The 20,423-nt window shown below is 45.3% G+C and overlaps 1 protein-coding gene and 1 pseudogene across 1 annotated transcript; both read right to left on the reverse strand.

Annotated features, from left to right (window-relative positions):
- Positions 1 to 297: 297 nt before the first annotated feature.
- Positions 298 to 14,378, reverse strand: LOC131763330 (butyrophilin subfamily 3 member A1-like). Its single transcript, XM_067006554.1, is given in 11 exon segments — positions 298 to 2,290; positions 3,817 to 3,843; positions 4,292 to 4,318; positions 4,730 to 4,756; positions 4,845 to 4,865; positions 5,049 to 5,249; positions 7,065 to 7,346; positions 8,752 to 9,099; positions 9,582 to 9,671; positions 13,103 to 13,301; positions 14,260 to 14,378. Coding segments are annotated over 10 exon segments (1,893 nt in total). The 5' UTR covers positions 13,269 to 13,301; positions 14,260 to 14,378; the 3' UTR covers positions 298 to 1,586.
- On the reverse strand, positions 14,267 to 15,790 carry LOC131764229 (small ribosomal subunit protein uS14-like; annotated as a pseudogene).
- Between the last annotated feature and the right edge of the window lie 4,633 nt (positions 15,791 to 20,423).

Here is a 20,423-nt window from a genome sequence, read left to right on the forward strand (position 1 = left end):
AAATTCTGCCAACAATCTGAATGAGCAAGGAAACCGATTCTTCCCGAGAGCCTCCAGAAAGGAATGCAGCCTGCAGACACCTTGATTTTAGCCCGCTGAGACCCATGTTGGACTTCTGACCTACAAAACTGTGAGATGATAAATTTATTTTGGTTTAGGTCACAAAATTTATGGTAATTTATTATGGCAGCAATAGAAAACAAATACATTAAGGACTTGGTGAAAATGTTGCAGTGAGGTAAATTGTGAAACTGTGGTGAGTAAACTGTAGGGGCTTAAAATCTAGAAAATGCTCAGTTGAAGAGTGAAGATTATTAACACATTTATTTAACAAAGGTAACTTGACAACCACACGCCCGGTAGAGGGGATACACTGGTGAACAAAATAGTGATGATAAGGAAGAGTAACTTCTGCCCGGTACCCATCAGCTGCAAGGAACTTCAGTAACTGATCAGGCGTGGAAATACCCCTTTCCTGGAGATGGACTCTACAGTGTGATCAAAATACTGCTAAAGTTCATCTAGCTTCATTCCTCCCAAATTCTTGTTCCACAGGCAGCCTTTAGGTATTAAGTTAGGCTTTCTAGAGACCTTAAATGTAGGAGGACTGCTTCTGGCTCCACGATTACCTATCATATTTGTCGGGGCAGGGGTGGGGTGGAGAGGGGGTGGGGCGGTGGTGGTACTCATGCCCTTTAGTAGTTAAGATTTTGGCCTTTAGTCCCTTTGCAGTCCTGTGTGGTGCAGTCACTGTGAATTCATTCTCTGGACCAACTCACCCGGCAGAGCCAATCCAGCAAAGCGCTGGACCTATGGCTCTGACTGTTGACCTTGAAGGAACCCAGTGGGGTGTGGCCTCCATAGACACCTACAGTGATCCTTACCTTGAGGTGCCCTGGGGAGGGACACTCAGGGCTGCACATGGTCCCTTCCCCACAGGGGCAATCGGGCTGGAAAACAGGCTAGGGGGTAGAGGGTGGGTGGAGGTGGGGGACAGGGACCAAACATCCCCCGGAAGCACAAACTGATGAATTATGTAAGTCGCTTAACTTGGCCGTACCTCAGTTTCCACACTCGCGCAATGAGGCTATATCACAGGGTTGCTGTGAGAATTAAAGGAGTACATTTTTTTTTTTTTTTTGCGGTATGCGGACCTCTCACTGCTGTGGCCTCTCCCATTGCGGAGCACAGGCTCCGGACGCGCAGGCCTAGCGGCCATGGCTCACGGGCTTAGTTGCTCCGCGGCATGTGGGATCTTCCCGGACCAGGGCACGAACCCGTGACCCCTGCATCGGCAGGCGGATTCTCAACCACTGCGCCACCAGGGAAGCCCGGGAGTACATTTATTTAAAGCTTTGACACAACCCCCAGTACACTTACGTCATCCGTAAATGTTTTATATTCAAATCCCAGCTGTCATTTACTAGCTGAGTGACCTTTGGGAAGTGAATTCACTTTTCTGCACCCTGGTTTCTTTCTCCATATAAAGGAGACAATAAAGCGGTATTAAACTCAACTGTCCATATGGAATAAATAATTGTATTAATATTAGTGAAGTACTTCACACAGTGTGTGTCTTCGGTATTTTATGGTTGTGATTTTTTGCTGTTAGGGAAGAGGCCCTCGGCTTCAGGCCGGGCAGGGAGAAGCAAGGACGTTACTTCAGCCTGAGGCTCCCCATTCTCATCAGCTGAGCCCAGGGCCACTGGGGTCTCCGGAGAAAGGTCAGGCTCTAGGTCAGGAACACGGGAACCCCCCGCTTCTGTCAATGCTGGGCAAATGGTCAAGGCAGTGGGCTCCAAGGTCAAAATCCTGAAAACAGGCCACAGAGGCCCAGAGAAAGAGGTGTGCGGGAAGGTGTAGACATGAGATCCATCTCTGGCGTTGTAGAAGGAGACCTCACCAGTTTCATAGTCCAGGAAGATCCCCACTTTTCGAGGAGGGCTGGCAATTGCCAGTTTGGTCCGGGGGTCGGTGAGAGCCCGATAGTCATTCCCATCAGACAGCCCCATAGTCCAGAAGCCATTCTCAGGTGTCATTTTAACCCAACATTTTCTCTCCACGTTCTCTCTGCACACCCCGACGTGCCACTCTTTCCTGTCCCCAACCTCTACCTCCCAGTAATGTCTCCCTGACGTGAAGCTCTTGCAGCCAAGCACACAGTAATGCCAATCAAACCTCTCGGGGTTGTCTGGCAGATTCTGTCGTCCGTCTGCTCGCTGCAAGCTCCTCTGGTCATCAGAAACAAGCAGGATGGGGTTTGCTGTGTTCGGATCCAATATCACATCCGCTGCAGAAAGTTTGGGGATAGGGTCATGGGTCAGCCATTGTTCCTAGATCTCAGAGCCTCAGCCCTCAAGGCCTGGGTCTGGTTGAGGATGCCCAAGTCCAGAGCTGGGCGTCCCCAGCCTGCCCTGAATGTGACCCCCTTAGCAATACCAAAAGAAAGCCCCCAGGGGTCTTAAGTTCAGTGGGAAAGAGGAGGGTGATGAGGGTCAGGGTCTTCTTAACTGACACCTGGAGCTGGCTCTTTCCCTCTACCTTTTTCCTGTTTCCCTCCCCGAAATGACTCTGCCCACCTGTGCTTCATAGGCACATAGGTTTAAATTTCAATCCTTGAGCTACCACTCATGAACTGAATGTCTTTTCCTTTTCTCTTTTCCCATAGACCCAAGCTATATAATATCTTTAAGCCTCAACTTTCTTAACTGAAAAATGGGGATAAAAATACTAATCTCTAGGGTAGGAAGACAACACATGTTGCGTATTTGGCTCAGGGCTGGGCACGGAGGAAGTGGCCTGATCTTATAAAAGCTGCCAGGTCTTTTCTGTGCTAAGGGCCATGTTGGGGGCTTTATGTGCTTGCAGACCCACTCTCCATCTTTCTCCACCCTCTTCTGGGCCCCAGGAATCTGTCCTCTATGGACAGTGTCACTGGGTTCTCTTGCCTCTGGTCACCTGTTGGATTTGGCCAAAGGGAGGTACCAGCTGAAGACTGGAAGGAGAAAGAAGAGAGGCACAGCATTTTTTTTCCCCCCTTTCTTCCCTGCCAGCTTCAGACGGTGATGCTCTAACAAAAGGATGACTTTTCTCAGGCAGCCCTCTCCTTAAGCTATAGCTTTCTCTGGGCTGCACCCTCTCCCTGTCTCTTCAGGTCCAGGAATGGTGACAGATCCCCACTGTTGTAAGTCTTGGGGGACGGAATGTTCCTTTGTTGGCTTCTCTTTGCTCTCTTTTTTGCCTTTGTAAATAGTTCCTTCTTTAAATCCTCTTCAACCACCCATTTTGAATATACCATCTCTTTCTTGCTGTTTTTTTGACCAAATACACATCCATTAGCTCATTTAGTCTTTACCTCAACTCTCACATAAATAGGGATTACAATCATCATCTACAATTGAGATTGAAGCTCAAAACATCAAGTAACTTGAGGACACACAGCGGCAGGAGGTGGCATGCGGAGGTTGGGAAAGGACGAGATCTTTGAGCATTGCTTTCTCTCCTTGGTCACGTTGCATCCTTGCTCTCCCTGTAGTATTAGTTCACTCTGCCTGTCCTTCCCCTCAGCTCCACCTTTGATGCCTCTTCCTTACCATCAAGGTCTATGGAAGCCCAGGAGAGCAATTCTCCCTGGTTCTCTGGGCTCTCAGTGGGAGGGCATGGGAGATGGGCACAACCTTGAGATCGAGACCTCAAGTCATCTACCCGGAACTCTCCCAGTCATGGGGACTTGTCCCAGAATCTCAAGACTTGGAGAAGAAAAAGGGAATATGGTCCCTTGGGTTGTTGTCCTAGGGGACATAGTGATTCACTCACCAGCTTGGAAGAGGGCCTCCTTCCACTCTGAAAGAAGGGAGACACAATAAGGAAAGGTCATTAATTCTGATCTTTCCCTTACCTATTCTCCTCAATAAGCCTTTTCTGTGTCCCTTCAGTCTCTTCTAGTATCCAGCTTCCTTCATCTACAGCTCTGACAGATTAGGCATAAAAGGTCTCAAAAATGGTGGACTTCCTCATCATGCTGGGGCTGCAGGTGACATGGCCAGGCTATAGTAGGCTGTGTGCTTGTGTGCCAGCAGGATGGGGAGTGGCTGAAAGTGCCCAGATGCTGTATCTGAAGGGCCTCTCTGAGGCTGCAGAAAAGCAGGGGTGGTATTCCCCACAGAAAATGAGCCTCTTGGTTAGATCTGAGTATTCCTACTGGGAACGCCAATGGGTCACACAGCAGGGAAAAAGTTTGAATGCTTATATACATGTGCCAGGAAACTCAGAGGACATCCAGGTCACTCACCAGGATAGGCCTGAGACTTCTCCCCACCTACAAGGGAAGAAAGGCAGAGATGTCAACTGAACTCTGTCGTTTTGGAGTCATTTCCTTTCTCCTCCTTTTGCAGCCTTCTCCTTCTTTTTGACCACCTACCCTTCCTACTTCCTCCCTCTACCTGTTCAACCCTCTCCTCCCCTCTCTTCCTTATGGGGGCGGGGGGAGGGGGAATGAAGGCCCCTTTCGCCATTAAAAAACAAAACAAAACACTCATGATTCTCTCCTCCTTTCTCCCCAACAACCACTTCCCCCCAGTCAGCCTCCCATATTTCTTTTCCTGGGAAAAAGGATCCAGAACATTCCTTCAACCCAGGGCAGAGTTAGGGGCTGAGGAAACCGGCTGGAAAACACTCAGGCAGAGACAGCCTTGGATGAGAATTCAGAGAAAATGTCAGAGCCACTCACGAGCCAGGTACTGGATCTTTCTCCACTCTGCAATGGAAGCAAGGTGACGAGTCATTAAGAGGCCCAGCAGGGGATAGGAAGATGAGCTTGGGTCCCCGGGGGCATCAGAACTTACTGAGTTCATACTCGAGTGTCTCTGGAAAAGAAGCAGAAAAAAAAAAAAAAGTACTGTTATGGGGATGGAGGGAGGAGGACCTCTAGAAAATAAACCTTAAAAATGACCTAGTGCCGGCTTGGGCGCGCAGGATGGGGACGGGGAGAGGTAATCCGGCTCGCTCCTGTAGGCACAGGCCTTAGATTCCTTCTCGGGGTCAGATACCTTTTATTCTTCGTTCCTGCTCTTTTTCTGCCCGTGCTGTTTCTTTTTCCTCTTCTGCTCTCTCTTTCTCCATGAAAAGAGCCTCCTTTTCTCTCCTCTGTAGCCACAGGAAGTAACCGGCCCCTGCGAGAAGCAGCAGACAGACGGGCAGCGTCCCCGCGAAGACAGCGATTCAGCGCTGGGCCCTCCTGAAGAAGGGATCTGCAATGGATCCAGTCTTAGCCTCTCACCCTCAGGACAGGGGTCACGGAGTTTGTCCCCTGCCGTCAAATGATCTTTCTCTTCCTATGTTCTCAGAGAACTTTCGGGAAGACTGCAGTAAACCCTAGGAAGGGTTTATAGCTATAGCAATAGCAAATACCATTACTTGTCTTGAAAGGTTTGCCTCTCACTTGCAAATGTGATACGTGAGCATCGCAATCAAGTTTTTTCTAATTAAAATTTACAATAGGTTATATTCACTTGGTTCAAGTATCAAATTAAAAAACATAAAACATCACCCAAGTCTCCTATTCACTTTCTCTGCCCACCTCCTTTAATTAGACTCATTAAATCAGCCTAGTACGGTGACTAAGAATGTGCTCTTGGGAGCTGGGGAGTCTGGGTTCAGATTCTGATTCCTCCACCTGACTAGCCGTGTGACCTTGGACTAATTACTTAACCATTCTATTCCAGGTGTCCTAATCTGTAAAACGGGGCTGATAATAAAATTAATAATAATAATAATAGAAAGATAAAACCTAACTCATAAGGTTAAAGCATTAAATTAATGTTTATAAAGCATTATAAACACATAGTGAGTACTATGCAAGAGTACATTAAATTGAAAAATGTAAATGTATTCTTATTTTTTCTTGTTTACTCCAAAGATAACATTCTGTATAAACTGCTCTGTGTCTTGCTTGTTCTGTTCACATTGTATCTTGCAAATCTTTCCATATTAGTACAGACTGAATGCCTGTGTTTCCTTTCAGAGCTGGGCAATATTCCACTGGATAAAAATTTCCCATTGATGGATATTTGCATAGTTGCTAACTTTTTGCTCTTATAATTAATGCTATAAGAAATAACTTTTTACATGGGTAGTTTTCTACACATGCAAGCATATCTGTCAGATAAATTCCTAAAAGTGGGATTTTGGATCAATAAGTAGGTAGTTTGGATATATATTGCTATATTGCCCCCAATAGCAATTGTGCCAATTCATACCAAAAATATATCAAATTATGTATACCAAAAAATGTCTAAGAGTGACTGTCTCCCCACAATCCTACCATCAGAATGTTTTATCAACCAGCACTGTTTTGTTTTGTTTTATCTTGTTGCCAGTCTCACAAGAGGAAAATGTTTTAATACACACATTTCTCTATTGAGTGAGGTTGGACACTCTTTCATATGTCATTCCTTTTCTGTGAATGAATAATTCATATCCTTTGCTTTTTCTCTACTGGTTTGTTTCATATTTTAAGGAGATTAGTGCTTTCTCTAAATTATGAGTTGTGCATATTCTCCCTGTCCGCATTTTGTCATTTGTCTTTGCTTAAGGATTTGACTTTACCATTTCTCCCCCAGTTCCCATCTCCTGTCACAGTTTCTGGCACATAGGAAATGCTCAGTAATACTTGTGACACTAACAGGGAAAAAGAAACATCCCCGGAGCAAGAAGACGCCTCTGGAACCCTGCTCAGTGCCTCTTTTTCGCTGCAAAGCCAGCACAGAGAATCACACGTCCTCCTTTCTTTTCTTTTTTTCCTTTTTATTTCATTTTATTTATTTTTATACTTTTCTCTTTTTAATATGGATATGCTACATTTCAATTGGTTAATGTTTAAATTGTCACTTTTTCTAATTTTTTATAGATTAAATTTTACATATGCCTCTTTTAAGGTGCATTTAATGGAATTTTTAAAATTGAAGTATAATTGACTTATAATATTATATTAGTTCCAGGTGTTCACATCTTTCTTCTTCCAATAGCCACAGCTCAATATACCTGAGGCTAAGCAGGATACTGACCTGCAATGGAAATCTGGGCTGTCTTTTCCTGGTTGAGGAGGGGATTTCTGATGATACAGGACACCCCTTCTCCAGAGCTGCTTTTCACAATTAGAGATGATGTGGCTGCATACAGGCCCGCTCCATCTGTAGCTGGAGGTACTGCCACAGCTGGCATGTTCTGGCCCTTGGCATCTCTCCACTGTATTTGGGGCTGGGGATACCAGCCGGTGGATGTGCACCCCAGGTGGATCCCTCCGTCCTCATGGCCCTTCATTTCAATGTGAAGATCCGAACCCAGAGCTGTGGAAGGGACAAATGAGCCTCAATTCTTGGGAGCCTCCAGTATCAGTGAGGGTCTCAGCAGGAACTGGACAGCACACCCACGTTAGATAATTAAAGTAGGGTTCCATTAAGAAGCTGTTTACAAAAGGATGGTCATTAGTGAGAAAACTATATGGGGTAGAGCAATACCCCAGGGCCAGGAACAATAGGGCTGTTACAACCCACCCCTAAACCCAAAGGGAGGTGGAGAGGAAGCCGTTTTGAAGACCTAAAAGGAGAGAGTCATGTAGAGAGGACTTTCATAAGAGGAGCTGTGATCTTTGGGAAGAGCATGCAGCCAGCTAGAGGTGGCCCTGCGGGGAAAAAGCCAGGGGCATAAGTACCGGGACTTCTCTCATCCTTCCCTCCTCTATCTTCAACTATGGCTCGCCATTGACCAAACTCAGCCAGAAGCCACAGTGCAAGAGAATGCTCTGAGAAAGAGAAATGCAACCTTTGACATTGGATATGGCCCTGGTCTCGGTGTTCTCCTGAGGAACACAAGCCATTTCATGGAACGTCAGCATCAAAGGGCCCTTTGTCACTATGACGGGTCAAGACAAAAACAAGACCAACAACAATCATGTTTGAACACAGAGAAAAACATGAACACTGTCCAAAACACAACGAAGACCAAACATCCTCCAGTCCTGGCTGTGAGTGACAATGCTCCTTTACCAGTCCCAGCTTTAACTTCACCCTAGTCTTCCTCCTGGGTGAGATTTATGAAGATACCTACCCACAGAATTACACACCCCCTCCTCCCTGACAACATCCAATCCAGAGCAAAGCCTACTTCCATAAACGCTGCCCCAAATCCCCTAACAGAAGCCCAAAGTCTGTACCAAGTCTCCTCTAACAGCCTCTTCCTGAGACCGCCAGTTCCCACATGGCATCGACTTCCCCTCCTGCAACAAGGATTAAAGTCAACTGGTATAACTGCTGTGGTGTTCCTGGGAACTCGGGTTGGAGAACAGTGGCTGTACAGATGCTGTCCCTATAGGTCAGCCTCCCAGGGCTCACAGCAGGGTGTACCTGGAGGGGCGCCAGAAGCCACAGGGAATGCAACTGTACCCAAACCACTGTGCACCATCTCTGAGGAGATGTTTTCTTATCCTTCTTATCCCCAACCTTCCACTTCCCAGCTTAGACCCTGACGACCAGCAGGAGGGAATTCTCTACTTGATATGATAGGGTACAGGGGGGAGTCTTCCTGGAGGAAGACCTGCATCTTTCCCGAGGGCTTCAGAGAAACAAGGTTGGAAGGCAATGGAGGCAGTTCCTGGAGATCAACCAGGAGCTCTGCGAGGTGCATTTGGAGCATGAACACTGGGCCCCCAGGCCCCACAGAGGAATGAGCTCAGAACAAAACCCGGAGGCTCACCTGCAACTTTCAGCTCCACCAAGGCTTTTTCGTAGAAGTCGCCATCTTGGAAATAACACAGGTAGTTTCCACTGTCAGAGGCTCTGACACTGTGAATTCGGAGAGCAGCCTTCCCTGCAGTGATGCCATCTCTTAAAAACTCAGTTCTCCCTCGATACTCTGCTGTCTGTCTGTCTTCTACTTCCTTGCCATGTGCATACATGAAAACTACCTGCCTGAGGCTGGATCTCACCCACTTCAGTTCCATGTTCTCTGCGCTCATCTTCGGGGACAGGTGACAGGGTAGCTCAGCGTCTTCACCCACCATGGCCAGGATGGGTCCAGGGGGTCCAATCACAGCAAACTGAGCTGGTCAGCAAAAGGGGGAAACTCCATGAGAGGGAGTTGGGGCCGTGATGGTAAGGGGGTGTCTCAGGCAGAAAAACCTAGAGAGGAACAGGATCCTGACAGAAGGACATATGTCTTTTTCTTTCTTTTTTTAAATTTTATTTTATTTTTTTTGGTGGTATGCGGGCCTCTCACTGTTGTGGCCTCTCCCTTTGCGGAGCACAGGATCCGGACGCGCAGGCTCAGCAGCCATGGCTCACGGGCCCAGCTGCTCCGCTGCATGTGGGATCTTCCCAGACCAGGGCACGAACCCGCGTCCCCTGCATCGGCAGGCGGATTCTCAACCACTGCGCCACCAGGGAAGCCCCCAGGACATATGTCTTAATGGCATGTGTACTTTCAGTTTGTGATGGGACTTCCAGGAATGAACGGTCAAAGGTTCTGACTGGGCGCTAACAGGTAATTGCCTGCTTCCAATACCTAAAAGCAGCATCGTTCCCTACCTGAGCAAGAGGCGAGCAGTCGGGCCAAGATGATGCAGACAAGAAGATTGTGCAGAGGGAGGTCCAGGGACCACGCCATTTTCATCTGTGCTGCAAACAGAGAGAGGCCAGAAGGAGTCAGGCAGAAATACGGCCTGGAAGAAGAGGGATAATTCTGCGTGGAATTCTGAGGTTTCCACACAGAATTCTTCACCTCAGCAGGGCCAACTGAAGGCGAAACCCTGGATCACTAGTGTGATGACCCAAGATCTTCCTCTGCCAAAATGTCTGCTTGGGAGTCTTCACCTTTGAGTTCCAATATGGAAAATCTCCCAAAAAAGTATGTATGTTAAGTGTACAGACAGTAACCCTAACCCATCAGGAAATCCTTGGCTCTACTGTCTGAAAATGTTCAGAATCGTTACCCTTGCCCACACTTCCCCAGCTACGCCAGGTCCAAGCCTCCACCATCACACTCTGATTAATACGGGACCCTCCTCTCTGGGTCCCCTGATTCTGCTTGTATCCCCTACAGTCTCAACACAACATCCAGAACATTCCTTGAGTCACTTCCTGTCACTCCTCTGCTCAGCACTTTCCAGTGGCTCCCATTTCACTCAGAGTAGATGCTGAAGTCCTTCCAGTGGCCGGCATGTCCTCCAGGACCTGCACTCCTCATTTCATCTCCCCTACTCTCCCTGGCTCTGCTCCAGCCACACTGCCCTTCCTGCTGCCCCTTGAACAGGACACGACAGAGGACCTCGACCTCAACTCTTCTCTCTACCTGGAACCCTCTTCCCTGTGTATTCGCAAGCTCACTATATCCCCCTGAACCCGCTCTCTTTTTCCCATTGAATTTTCACCAGTGAACATATCATACATTTATTGTCTGTCTCCACCTGCTAGAATGTAAGCTCCACAAAGCAATGATATTGGTCTGTTTTGTTTCCTGATGTGTAAGAAGCCTGTAGCATGGTGGTGATTCACATGGAAACCTCAGTAAATATTTGTTGAATGAGTGAATGGATGAGGGGTTACATATTAAACCATCAATACTCACTAGCATTTTAGTTCACTTTAGATGATCAGATTAGTTGGTGGTCATCCAACTGATGGATGGAGAGGAGGGGAGGTGGAGAATTTATGAGGATAAGTGTTTTTCTCCATAATGACAGTGCTCTTTTGGTCTGGCTTAGAGAACAGAGCTTGGCCTCTTGTGGTCCCACTGGGCCTTGCCTATGTAATGTGTTTGTTCCTATTTTTCAATAAAGTGGTTTCAAGGAGCAAGCCTGTCCTGGACATGCAAGTGTTGCAACTTGATGTGCCTTAGTGCACTCTTTTCACAATCGTTCTGGGAATTCCCTGGCGGTCCAGTGGTTAGTACTCTGCGCTTTCACTGCTGGGTTAGATCCCTGACTGGGGAGCTAATCCCCAAAATTGTTCTTTGGGGGAGAAACATCTGTTCTTTTGGGAGAAACATTTCTGGAAAGGAAGTGATTCCTTTCCTTTCTTCCCTTTCCTCATGTGTTCACCAATGCTCCTTGGCAGATGGCCTGCCTCTGGGCTCACCAGAAATGGATAATTTTCCTATCTTGGTCTTTGCACTGCTAGAGAAGTGCCTTTTAGGGGCAAAGACGTATGTGCTAGCACTTGCACAGAAGGGGCAAATATGTCAACCGAGAAGCACACAGCAGCCCAACACAGCTCACGCCTCTATGCAGTGCTGGCGTTCTTCCAGCTCAGAGGCAGGGCCCCTGCAACTCCCCAGTCCCAGACCAGTGTTTCCAAATGTATCTTGGCTCAGAAAACACCTTTACCTCCTTTTAGGCATGGTCTGTGACATCACTGTGAACTTTTTTTTTTTTTTTTTTTTTTGCGTTACGCGGGCCTCTCACTGTTGTGGCCTCTCCCGTTGCGGAGCACAGGCTCCGGACGCGCAGGCTTGGCGGCCATGGCTCACGGGCCCAGCCGCTCCGCCGCATGTGGGATCTTCCCGGACCGGGGCACGAACCCGCGTCCTCTGCATCGGCAGGCAGACTCTCAACCACTGCGCCACCAGGGAAGCCCCACTGTGAACTTTTGTGTTAAGGGAAGTGTGTGGCCCTTGCCGACTAGCCAGGCTTGATTCTAGCTGGAGTTCTAACTCGGCTTCCATCCCAGCCACCCCAGAGCTGGCTGTGTCCCTAAATAGTAGAGACCCTGAGAGTCAGCCTAGGTGAATTACTCCAAGACAGGACTGAGCACTCCAGAAGTAGCCCCCTCCCTTCTCCCATCATGTATTCTTTCCTTCCCTGAAAATGTCAGATGGAACGGTGTGCCAACAAATGACTCAGGGTGTGCGCGTCTGCGGAACAACACTGCTGTCTCCACTAGGCCCCAACCCATGGCCATCACCAAGTTCAAATCACTCTTCCATCAGACTCTGGTCAAGATCCTGGCAGATTCCCTGGGTCACTCAGAGGCTGAACCTACCCCTTCTTTTTTTTTTTTTTTTTTTTAATTTTGGCCAAGCTGCACAGTTTACAGGATCTCAGTTCCCCGACCAGGGACTGAATCTGGACCACTGCAGTGAAAGTGCCAAAACCTAACCACTGGACCACCAGGGAACTCCTATGAACCTACCACTTCTTAATCCCAAGGCAAGTGAATGGGAGAGTTAGGAATAAGACCAGGTCTCACCCGTGTGTTTTCATTCCTTCAACAAATGTTTATTGAGCACTCACTGTGTGCCAGGCCCACTACAGGTTCAGTGTTGGAAATAAAAAGGGTGTGGGAAGTGAGTAATGGCACTATGATTCACAAGCCTTGTGATCTCAGTCATGTGACAAAACCTATTTGAACTTCAGTTACTCATGAAACATTGTGAAATAGGAACTTTAGAATGCACATAATTGGCTCAGCAATTTCACTTCCAGATATCTGGTCCAGCAAAGACTTGCATGGATGTAGAAAGAATTATGTGTAAGGATGACACTGAAGCATTATTTTTAAAAGTTAAAAAAAAAAAAAAGATAAACAACCTAACCAGCCACTCTAACCACTAACAGGAGACTGGTTAGTTAAATAAAGGCTCATCTGTATGAGAGAATTCAATATGGCAGTTAAGAGTGATTTACAGTCACTAACTCAGATAATCAAGATATATTAAACAAAAAGCACACTGAAGAAAAATCCTAATGACTCTATTCAAAAACAAAAACAAAGCTATAAATTTGTATATACATTTTTATGGGATCGCCTTAAAAGAGTTCTGAAGGGCTACATGCTAAAATGAAAATCAGAGATTGAGTGAGAGACACTTGTCCTTTGCCCCCTATACTTTGAAAATTATTTGGATGTTTTCAATTTAAAAGTTTTCACGTTTTACTTAACAATTAAAAATTGTTACAAATAATTATTGACTGCAACACAATAGTTGTTCAGAAAATACCGACGCCTGAAAATCAACTATATGTCAATAAATAAATACATACAAATAAAATACAAACTCTTCACACCAATTCCCCCAAAACAAACCAGAATGAGGCCTGCATTCATAGTACCTGTTGCTGTGATACCTGCACTGGGAACTGCCTTTGAGAACAAGGCCCGCAGAGACCAGTGGGTGGGTTGAAGAGGAGCTGGGAGCAGAAATCTGTGCTGCTGGGAATTCTCTGTAGCCTGCCTGAAACCCGGACAGCCCTCAGACAAAAGATTGCCTTTCGCCATATCCTCTGCTCTTCAAAACTACTCTCTAAGCTGCTAGAGAGAGGACAATATTATTATTATTATTATTATTATTATTATTATATAGGTAACAATTTCAGTGCCGTCCTCAGACTGAGGAATATATTTTCACTAATCTTTTTAGGATATTTATTGGTTTTTGTTCCTGATTATAGACAACTTCAAAATGGAGAAAAATATGAAGGAATCAAATTTAAATAATCTGTGATGGTAATCATATACTTTGCTTCATGGGAATATAACTATTTCTGGAAGTATTTTGGCCATAGATATATACTAAATGCCTGAAAATTGTCAAAATTATAATTTGACCCAGAAATTCCACTTGTAGAAATTACTCCTAAAGAAAAAAAATCAGGTATTAACACAAACATTCATGTTTAAAGTGGTTCATCATAAGTAAGATCTAATAGCAAAATGTAGATACAATTTAAATCTCCAGATTCGATCCAGTTTTGTTACAATTAGAAATAAAAACTCTTTATTAAAAATATGATTCCTAATGACTATATGAAAATCCCTCTTATGATTGGACAGTGTGTTTGTATCCATTCTCCAACTCTTGTATGTGTAGGTTGGTTCAGGTTTTTGTAATTACAAATAATTCTGTAATGCACAGCTTTACATATAAATCTTTAAGGCACATCTCTTTTTAGAATCTCTTAGAATGGATTCCCAGAGATGACTAAGAGAGATAAGAGTCCTTTGCTCCTTTCTGACCACAGTAAGCTCCTAAGAACATGCAGTTGGCAAGTTTTTTCATTCACGTTGTCTCCTTCCCATACATTTTCCAATTCAGGTCTTTAGCCTTTGCATTGTCCTGCTACCTCCACCCCCTCATCCTCTGACTTTAGCACACACAAGCACCAATTCCTTTCTCTGGATGAGGGCCTCCCTGGAAGCCCACTCAGCTCTTCAGCCTCTCTCCCTCTAGGGCACGTGGCCCTGGCTTTTACCCATTTTCCCAACTTACCTCTTGGCTATCCCATCTGAAAATCACAGCCCTCAGAATAAAGGTAATCAATAGAGGCTCTGTTACCTGGAAGAAGGGAAAAAGAAACCTGCCTGCTCACTATGAGAAGCAGTAACAGGGTCAATTCTGTGGAAGAATTAGTTTTTGGATTGGTTCAGAGGGTGTTTCTCATCAGTTGCTGAGCAGAAACCTGTGAGGAAGTTTAAAATGAAAACTGAAACTGTATTGGATTGTACACAGTGAAGAAAAATTCCAGCCTAATTCTCACACTGTGTCACTGTGTTTTCCTAATTGAACCACTTATGTATATGTATAATCAGTCTTTCATTATATATACCTGTTTTACTTCTTCTATATGATAATAGATTTATTTTATATCATAAAAGATTTACTGAGTAGAGAAATAAAAGATTTTAACATGTGAAGAGAGGAAGATGTGCGTTAATTAAAATGTTTCTGTGGCTATTTGCTAACATCTGTTTGCATGTACACAGGCACATGGAGGAGGATTTATCTTTTACAACAGAGCCAAATGAGAGTATGAACAGAAAACCAGACCCACTCCACCTTTTTTAGCACCTCTGAAATTCAGGTCTCGGATCCATTACCAAATAACATAATTTTCAGATTTCCCAAAGCAGTGTTGCCGGTGACCGATTGGCATGTTTTTACATTTTTCAGAAAAATTCTTATTTGGGGTGTTGCTCAGAAGCTTCATTCACCCTCTGAGCCTTATTTGTGCTACATTTGTATTTTCATGTGTATTTCTTTCTACTCTGCCAGCAGGATTCTGTATTTTCCGAGGTTAGATTCTGGTTAGTCTGTGGATACTGTTTCTATAAGGGGTCTTTGGGACAAAGTGGTCTTACCTGTGGCCTAGAGCCTCCCAAGACAATTTATTTGCCTCTTGAGACAATGATTAAAGCTCAAAGGACTTTGATATGACTTGGCTGATGGAATTTAATTATGTATTGGGCTGGCCAAAAAGTTTGTTCGTGTTTTTCTGTGAGATATTATGGAAAAACCTGAACGAACTTTTTGGCCAACTCTGTGTGTGTGTGTGTGTGTGTGTGTGTGTGTGTGTGTGTGTGTGTGTGTGTATGTATTTTCTTGTTTTTATCCCCTCGACCAGTGATTGAACCCGAGCCCACAGCAGTGAAACCATGGTGTCCCAACCATTGGACCACCAGGGAATTCCCGGAATTTAATTATATTACAACAGTTTGAATTTAGGCTCTGTGGTAGAGATGCCTGGTTGCTTGTGCAAGCTCTATTTCCTGCTTTTTTTAAAAAAAATGTACAAAGAGCTAGCATTCTTTCTGTGGTAAGGTAGATGTCTTGGATGGCCCATTCAAGGAAGTTCATGGAGTCCAGCTTAAGGAAGCCTACGTACCTCGCATCCTGATGGAACACTGGCAGCCCATATTGAGGCAGTATTTCTGGATCAGACTGTGAGGGTTTGAGCAGACACGGCAAGACAACCCTGGCCAAATTTTCTCAGATGGCTCCAGTAGAGCTGGTGGTGACCCATCTTGCTTTCTCATTTCCAATGAGGCAAAAGGTCCCTGCTTCTTAGTACGCAAACCCAATTTTGGGGAGTAGTGCAATGGGCCCATCCTTATAGATAAGAGAGGCCAAGGGACTAAGTTGGAGCCAATGATTTGCAGGCGGAAGTTGTTGGGCTATGTTTCTCAAGACAGGTCCACGATCTTCTACCTCTTTCTTCCTCTTGCCTAGAACATGGTCTTTGGAGCTGGAGTGCAGTGACCAACTTGTGACCATGAGGCAACCTTGAGAATGGAAACTACATGCTGAGAGGGCAGAGAATAAAGACAGAAGGAGGCTGGGGCATGGATGCATCTCTGAGCTGCTGGACCAGCTCTGGACAGCTGCCCTCTGAATTCACTTTACGTGAAAGGAAAATAAATCTTGTTTTATTTGAGCCCGAAGTACTTCTGGTCTCTATCATCAACAGCAAAATACAATTCATCCCTCCCCAGTCCCCACTTATCAACACTTTATCTTGAAACTTTTCAAATGGATAGCAAGTTGAAAGAATTTTTCAGTGAATGTCTAATACACCTATGGTCTAGATTTTACAGTGAACGTTTTACTATATTTGCTTTATTATAATCTATCCTTCTGTTCATACCCCTATCTATCCTTATTTATTATTTATTCCAATATTTATTGATTTATTTGGTACCTTCTAAAGTAAGTTGCAAACATCAGTGCACTTTCCCATGGAGACTTCAGCAGACCTATCAAGTAGAACATACGTTCTGAAATGCTTGAGGCACCAATGCTATGTCTGAAATATAAATGTAGGAGTATCTTTCAGTTATATGTTCTAAAATGATCAGGGGGTTATTTTTATCTGGCTTTCCCTAGCTCCTAAATGCCCAGCCATACCCAAAGATATTGATGGTCTGGCCCCGGGTACCTGGCCACTCTTTTTTTTTTTTTTTTTTTTTTTTTTTTGTGGTATGCGAGCCTCTCACTGTCGTGGCCTCTCCCGTTGCGGAGCACAGACTCCGGACGCGCAGGCTCAGCGGCCATGGCTCACGGGCCCAGCCGCTCCGCGGCATGTGGGATCTTCCCGGACCGGGGCACGAACCCGTGTTCCCTGCATTGGCAGGCGGATTCTCAACCACTGCGCCACGAGGGAAGAGGGAAGCCCCCAGGAAAGCCCCCAGGGAAGCCCCCTGGCCACTCTTACTAAGAGTCAGGGCTACCTCCAACAGTCTATGTGTAAGCAGGAGGGCTCCAGGACTACCTCTCAGGAACAACCTGATCAGGGACAAGCACTGCCTCAGGTCCCTTTTGTCCCTTCCCTGGCATCTACTCAGAGAAATTCTCCTTTCTCTGCTGATACCACAAGAAGGGACTTGAGGTTCTTGAAGACATGTAGGATTTAGGCCCCCAAATCACATGAAGAATGGCAAGCATAAAACCACTTATAAAGGAAACTGAGGAAAGGCATGGGATTGAGTTCAGAAATAAAATAAAATAAATAAAATAAAATAGAAGAGTGGGCATGATATCACAGAGGGGCGAGAAGGTAAAACTTAGCTCAGAAAGTAAAAATCTGCCCTCTGCCCTTTACAGACATGCCTGGTAAAGCCAACTCCATACTTAACAGGAAATAGTATTTCTCTCAAGGTCATGTTGCAGCTGCAAAGGGGCAGAACAGCACCCTCCTCTGAGTGCTTCCTGCTTTCTAACTCACTGGGAAATTTCATTTTTAAAATTCACAGTCTGTCAAAAATCTTTGCTGCTGGAAATCATATCAATGAGAATGAAATATTCCCCTCTTGTCTGGAGGATCCAACCTACTCTGACACAGAGAAGCAAACTTGATTTCCAGCCTAGATGCTAAACTTCAGAGAAGGGAGTTTCTAGGCACAACATTTTGTACCTCTTAACTTTATGGTTTCCAAAGAAATAGGCTCCAGATCCACTTCTCATCCAGACCTTTACATAAAGCCTGGGGAGAGAAATGTATATAAAATGGAGCAGGAAAGAATTCATTTGCAGGCAAGAATTCATTGATTCAGCACACTATTATTGATAACCTACAGTCTAGTAGATATCAGGCATTGAAGTTAATATTGGAATGGGTAAACCATAGACTTGGAGGCCAGGTTGTCTGGGTGAACTTAACTAGCTGTGTGACCTTGGGCCAATCACTTAACCTCTCTGTGCCTTAGTTGTCCTATATGTAAAATAAGGGTAATAACAGCACCTGTCTTTTGGGTTATTGTTGTGAGGATGAAATGAGGTCATTCAGGCAATTTGCTTACAACCATGCTTCATAGAGATTAAGACATAAAAATGTATGTGCAGTAAAAGGTAGATTTGGTCCTCCTCCTTAGGGTTGATAGATTGGATTGTCCTTTGAGGATGATGAGATGTCTGGGTATGAAGTTGAAGGAATGCAAACTGAAGGGCGGGCTTCTACTGTTGACTTTAGGAAAATGAGCCTGCTAGATACCAAACTGTACGCAGAAACTTCTTTTGCAGGAAATAGGTAGCTCTGTACCTAATAATATTTCAAGTCCCTTTTGTATGGCAATTGCACTTTTAAGAATTTATCCTAATGACAAATGCAATTTGGAAATTTATTCAGTGGAAGTGACAAGAGCTGTGCAAAACGATTTACATACAAAGATGTTTATAGTAGCATTATTTGTAACAGGGAAGAAAGAAAACCACGTTGATTATGAACAATATAAGATTTTTATTTAAGATTTGGTGCTAAGTAAAGAAGCATATATGGGACAAATATAACAAGGCTCAATTTTCATTAGAAAAACTGTGTGTGTACGTGTATTTGTATAAGCATAGAAAAAAGTTAAAGAATACGCACTTTACTGTTGATGAAGTAAAATATTCTAAAGGTAGGAAGATATTTAGGGAAAGGAGCAGTAAACAAATTCACAAACTGGAAAAGAAATCTTGGATCTGGGGTGAAAAGTGTCACTGAAAGGACCATTGCAATTGCTTTACAAGGAATGACTGGACTCTTAGATGCCACCAGCCACGGCGGGTCCTCAAAGTGCAGCAACAATCGACGAGAGGGGGTAGGGAATGGAAAGCACCAAGGTATGGGATCAGAAGGGCACAAACAACCGATTGTTGCAAGGCAAATTTAATAACAAAGCATAGCCATATATATATATATATATACACCCCTAAAGCAGGGACTTTGCATAGTCATTGTAAAGCAGAGACTTTGCATAGTCATTGTGAAGCAGAGACTTTGCATAGTCATTGTGAAGCAGAAACTTTGTATAAACATTTTTCTATAGAACTGGGCTTTCGTCTCGACTAGTCGCCACCATATCTGCATCAGCGGGTTTATTGCTTGTTCCACAAAGGCACCAACTTCCCCTCCAGGGTTGCTTTTCCTAGCTTTAGGGAACAACCAGGGACTCTCAGTATCTGAGCAGGTCTCTGGAGCGATCTGGCCAAAGGCCATCTCCTCTTTTACGTTCAAACCATAAAGTCCAGAATGCATACCAAGGAGAGTACAATCGGGCCCTGAGGCTTATGAGGGTCTTAATGGCGCATTCCTCAGAGGGCAATGCTCGCCACACTTAGAGGTGCTCTGATTGGCATTAGATGTAAGAATGTTGAAGGCAGCATCAAGTCCCAGAGCAGCAGGGTCTGGAGAAGTGACTTTTCTCTGTGCACTTTATTCAGTCTCTCCCTGGGTTGTATATGCGTCAAAATGAAATAATGTCTTTTATGAAAAGACTCAGAAGACAGCCAAGGCCCATCCAGATCCAGCTTCCTGCTGTTATGCAGACATTAAAGACAAGGAGCTCAAGATCAGAGATCACTCTCCACCTAGCTAGTCTTTCCATCAGTATCTTGTCTCTGCTTTCTTTTAGGGTTCCTTTTCCAGTTTCCAGCTGGGATGGCAACACCAGACAGACTCTCTTGACAAGATTCTGTAGGGTCGCATTGTCCTTTCTTGGCCTCTGCACCACTCAGCCTTGGAGAATTATAAAATGTCCCTAGTCTTTAGCTGCAGCAAAGGTCAGAGGGGCTCAGCCTCCACTGCTGGCTCAGCTGGAGCCTTGGGGGCGTTGTCCCCAGAAGTACGGCACCTCAACCCCAGTGCCAAGTTCTCCCCTGGACGTTAACCAAGAGAAAGTCTGGAGAGAGGTGGCCTCAGTGGCAGATAGTCAGAGGGGTTGGGTGTTAGAATCAGAGGCAGAAGAAAGGCCGAAGAGGCCCAGAGAAGGCGGCCTGGGGGAAAGTGTAGATGTGGGACCCATCGGCCACACTATAGAAGGAGACATCCACAGCCTCATAGTCCGAGAACATCCCCACCCAGCTGGGGGCCTCGTTCAGGGGGAGGACGGTCCAAGGGGAGGTGAGGGCCTGGTACTTCCCAGCATAGAGTTCCATGGCCCAGAACCCATTCTGAGGTGACTCTATGATTCCCCTACATCCTTTCTATGTTTTCCTTACAAAACCCCAGCTCCCAGTAAGTCCTGTCGCCTACTTCCGCCTCCCAGTAATGTCTCCCCGAACAGAAGGACTCGTGGCCCAGCACACAAGGCTCAAAAGAAAAGATCTCAGGTTTTTGGGGAGATCCTGCCACGATTTTTTCCGCCTAACGCTTCGGTGATCTTCAGACAGAAAGAGTTCAG

This window comes from Kogia breviceps, chromosome 10 (genome assembly GCF_026419965.1).
Source record: "Kogia breviceps isolate mKogBre1 chromosome 10, mKogBre1 haplotype 1, whole genome shotgun sequence".
NCBI lineage: Eukaryota > Metazoa > Chordata > Mammalia > Artiodactyla > Physeteridae > Kogia > Kogia breviceps.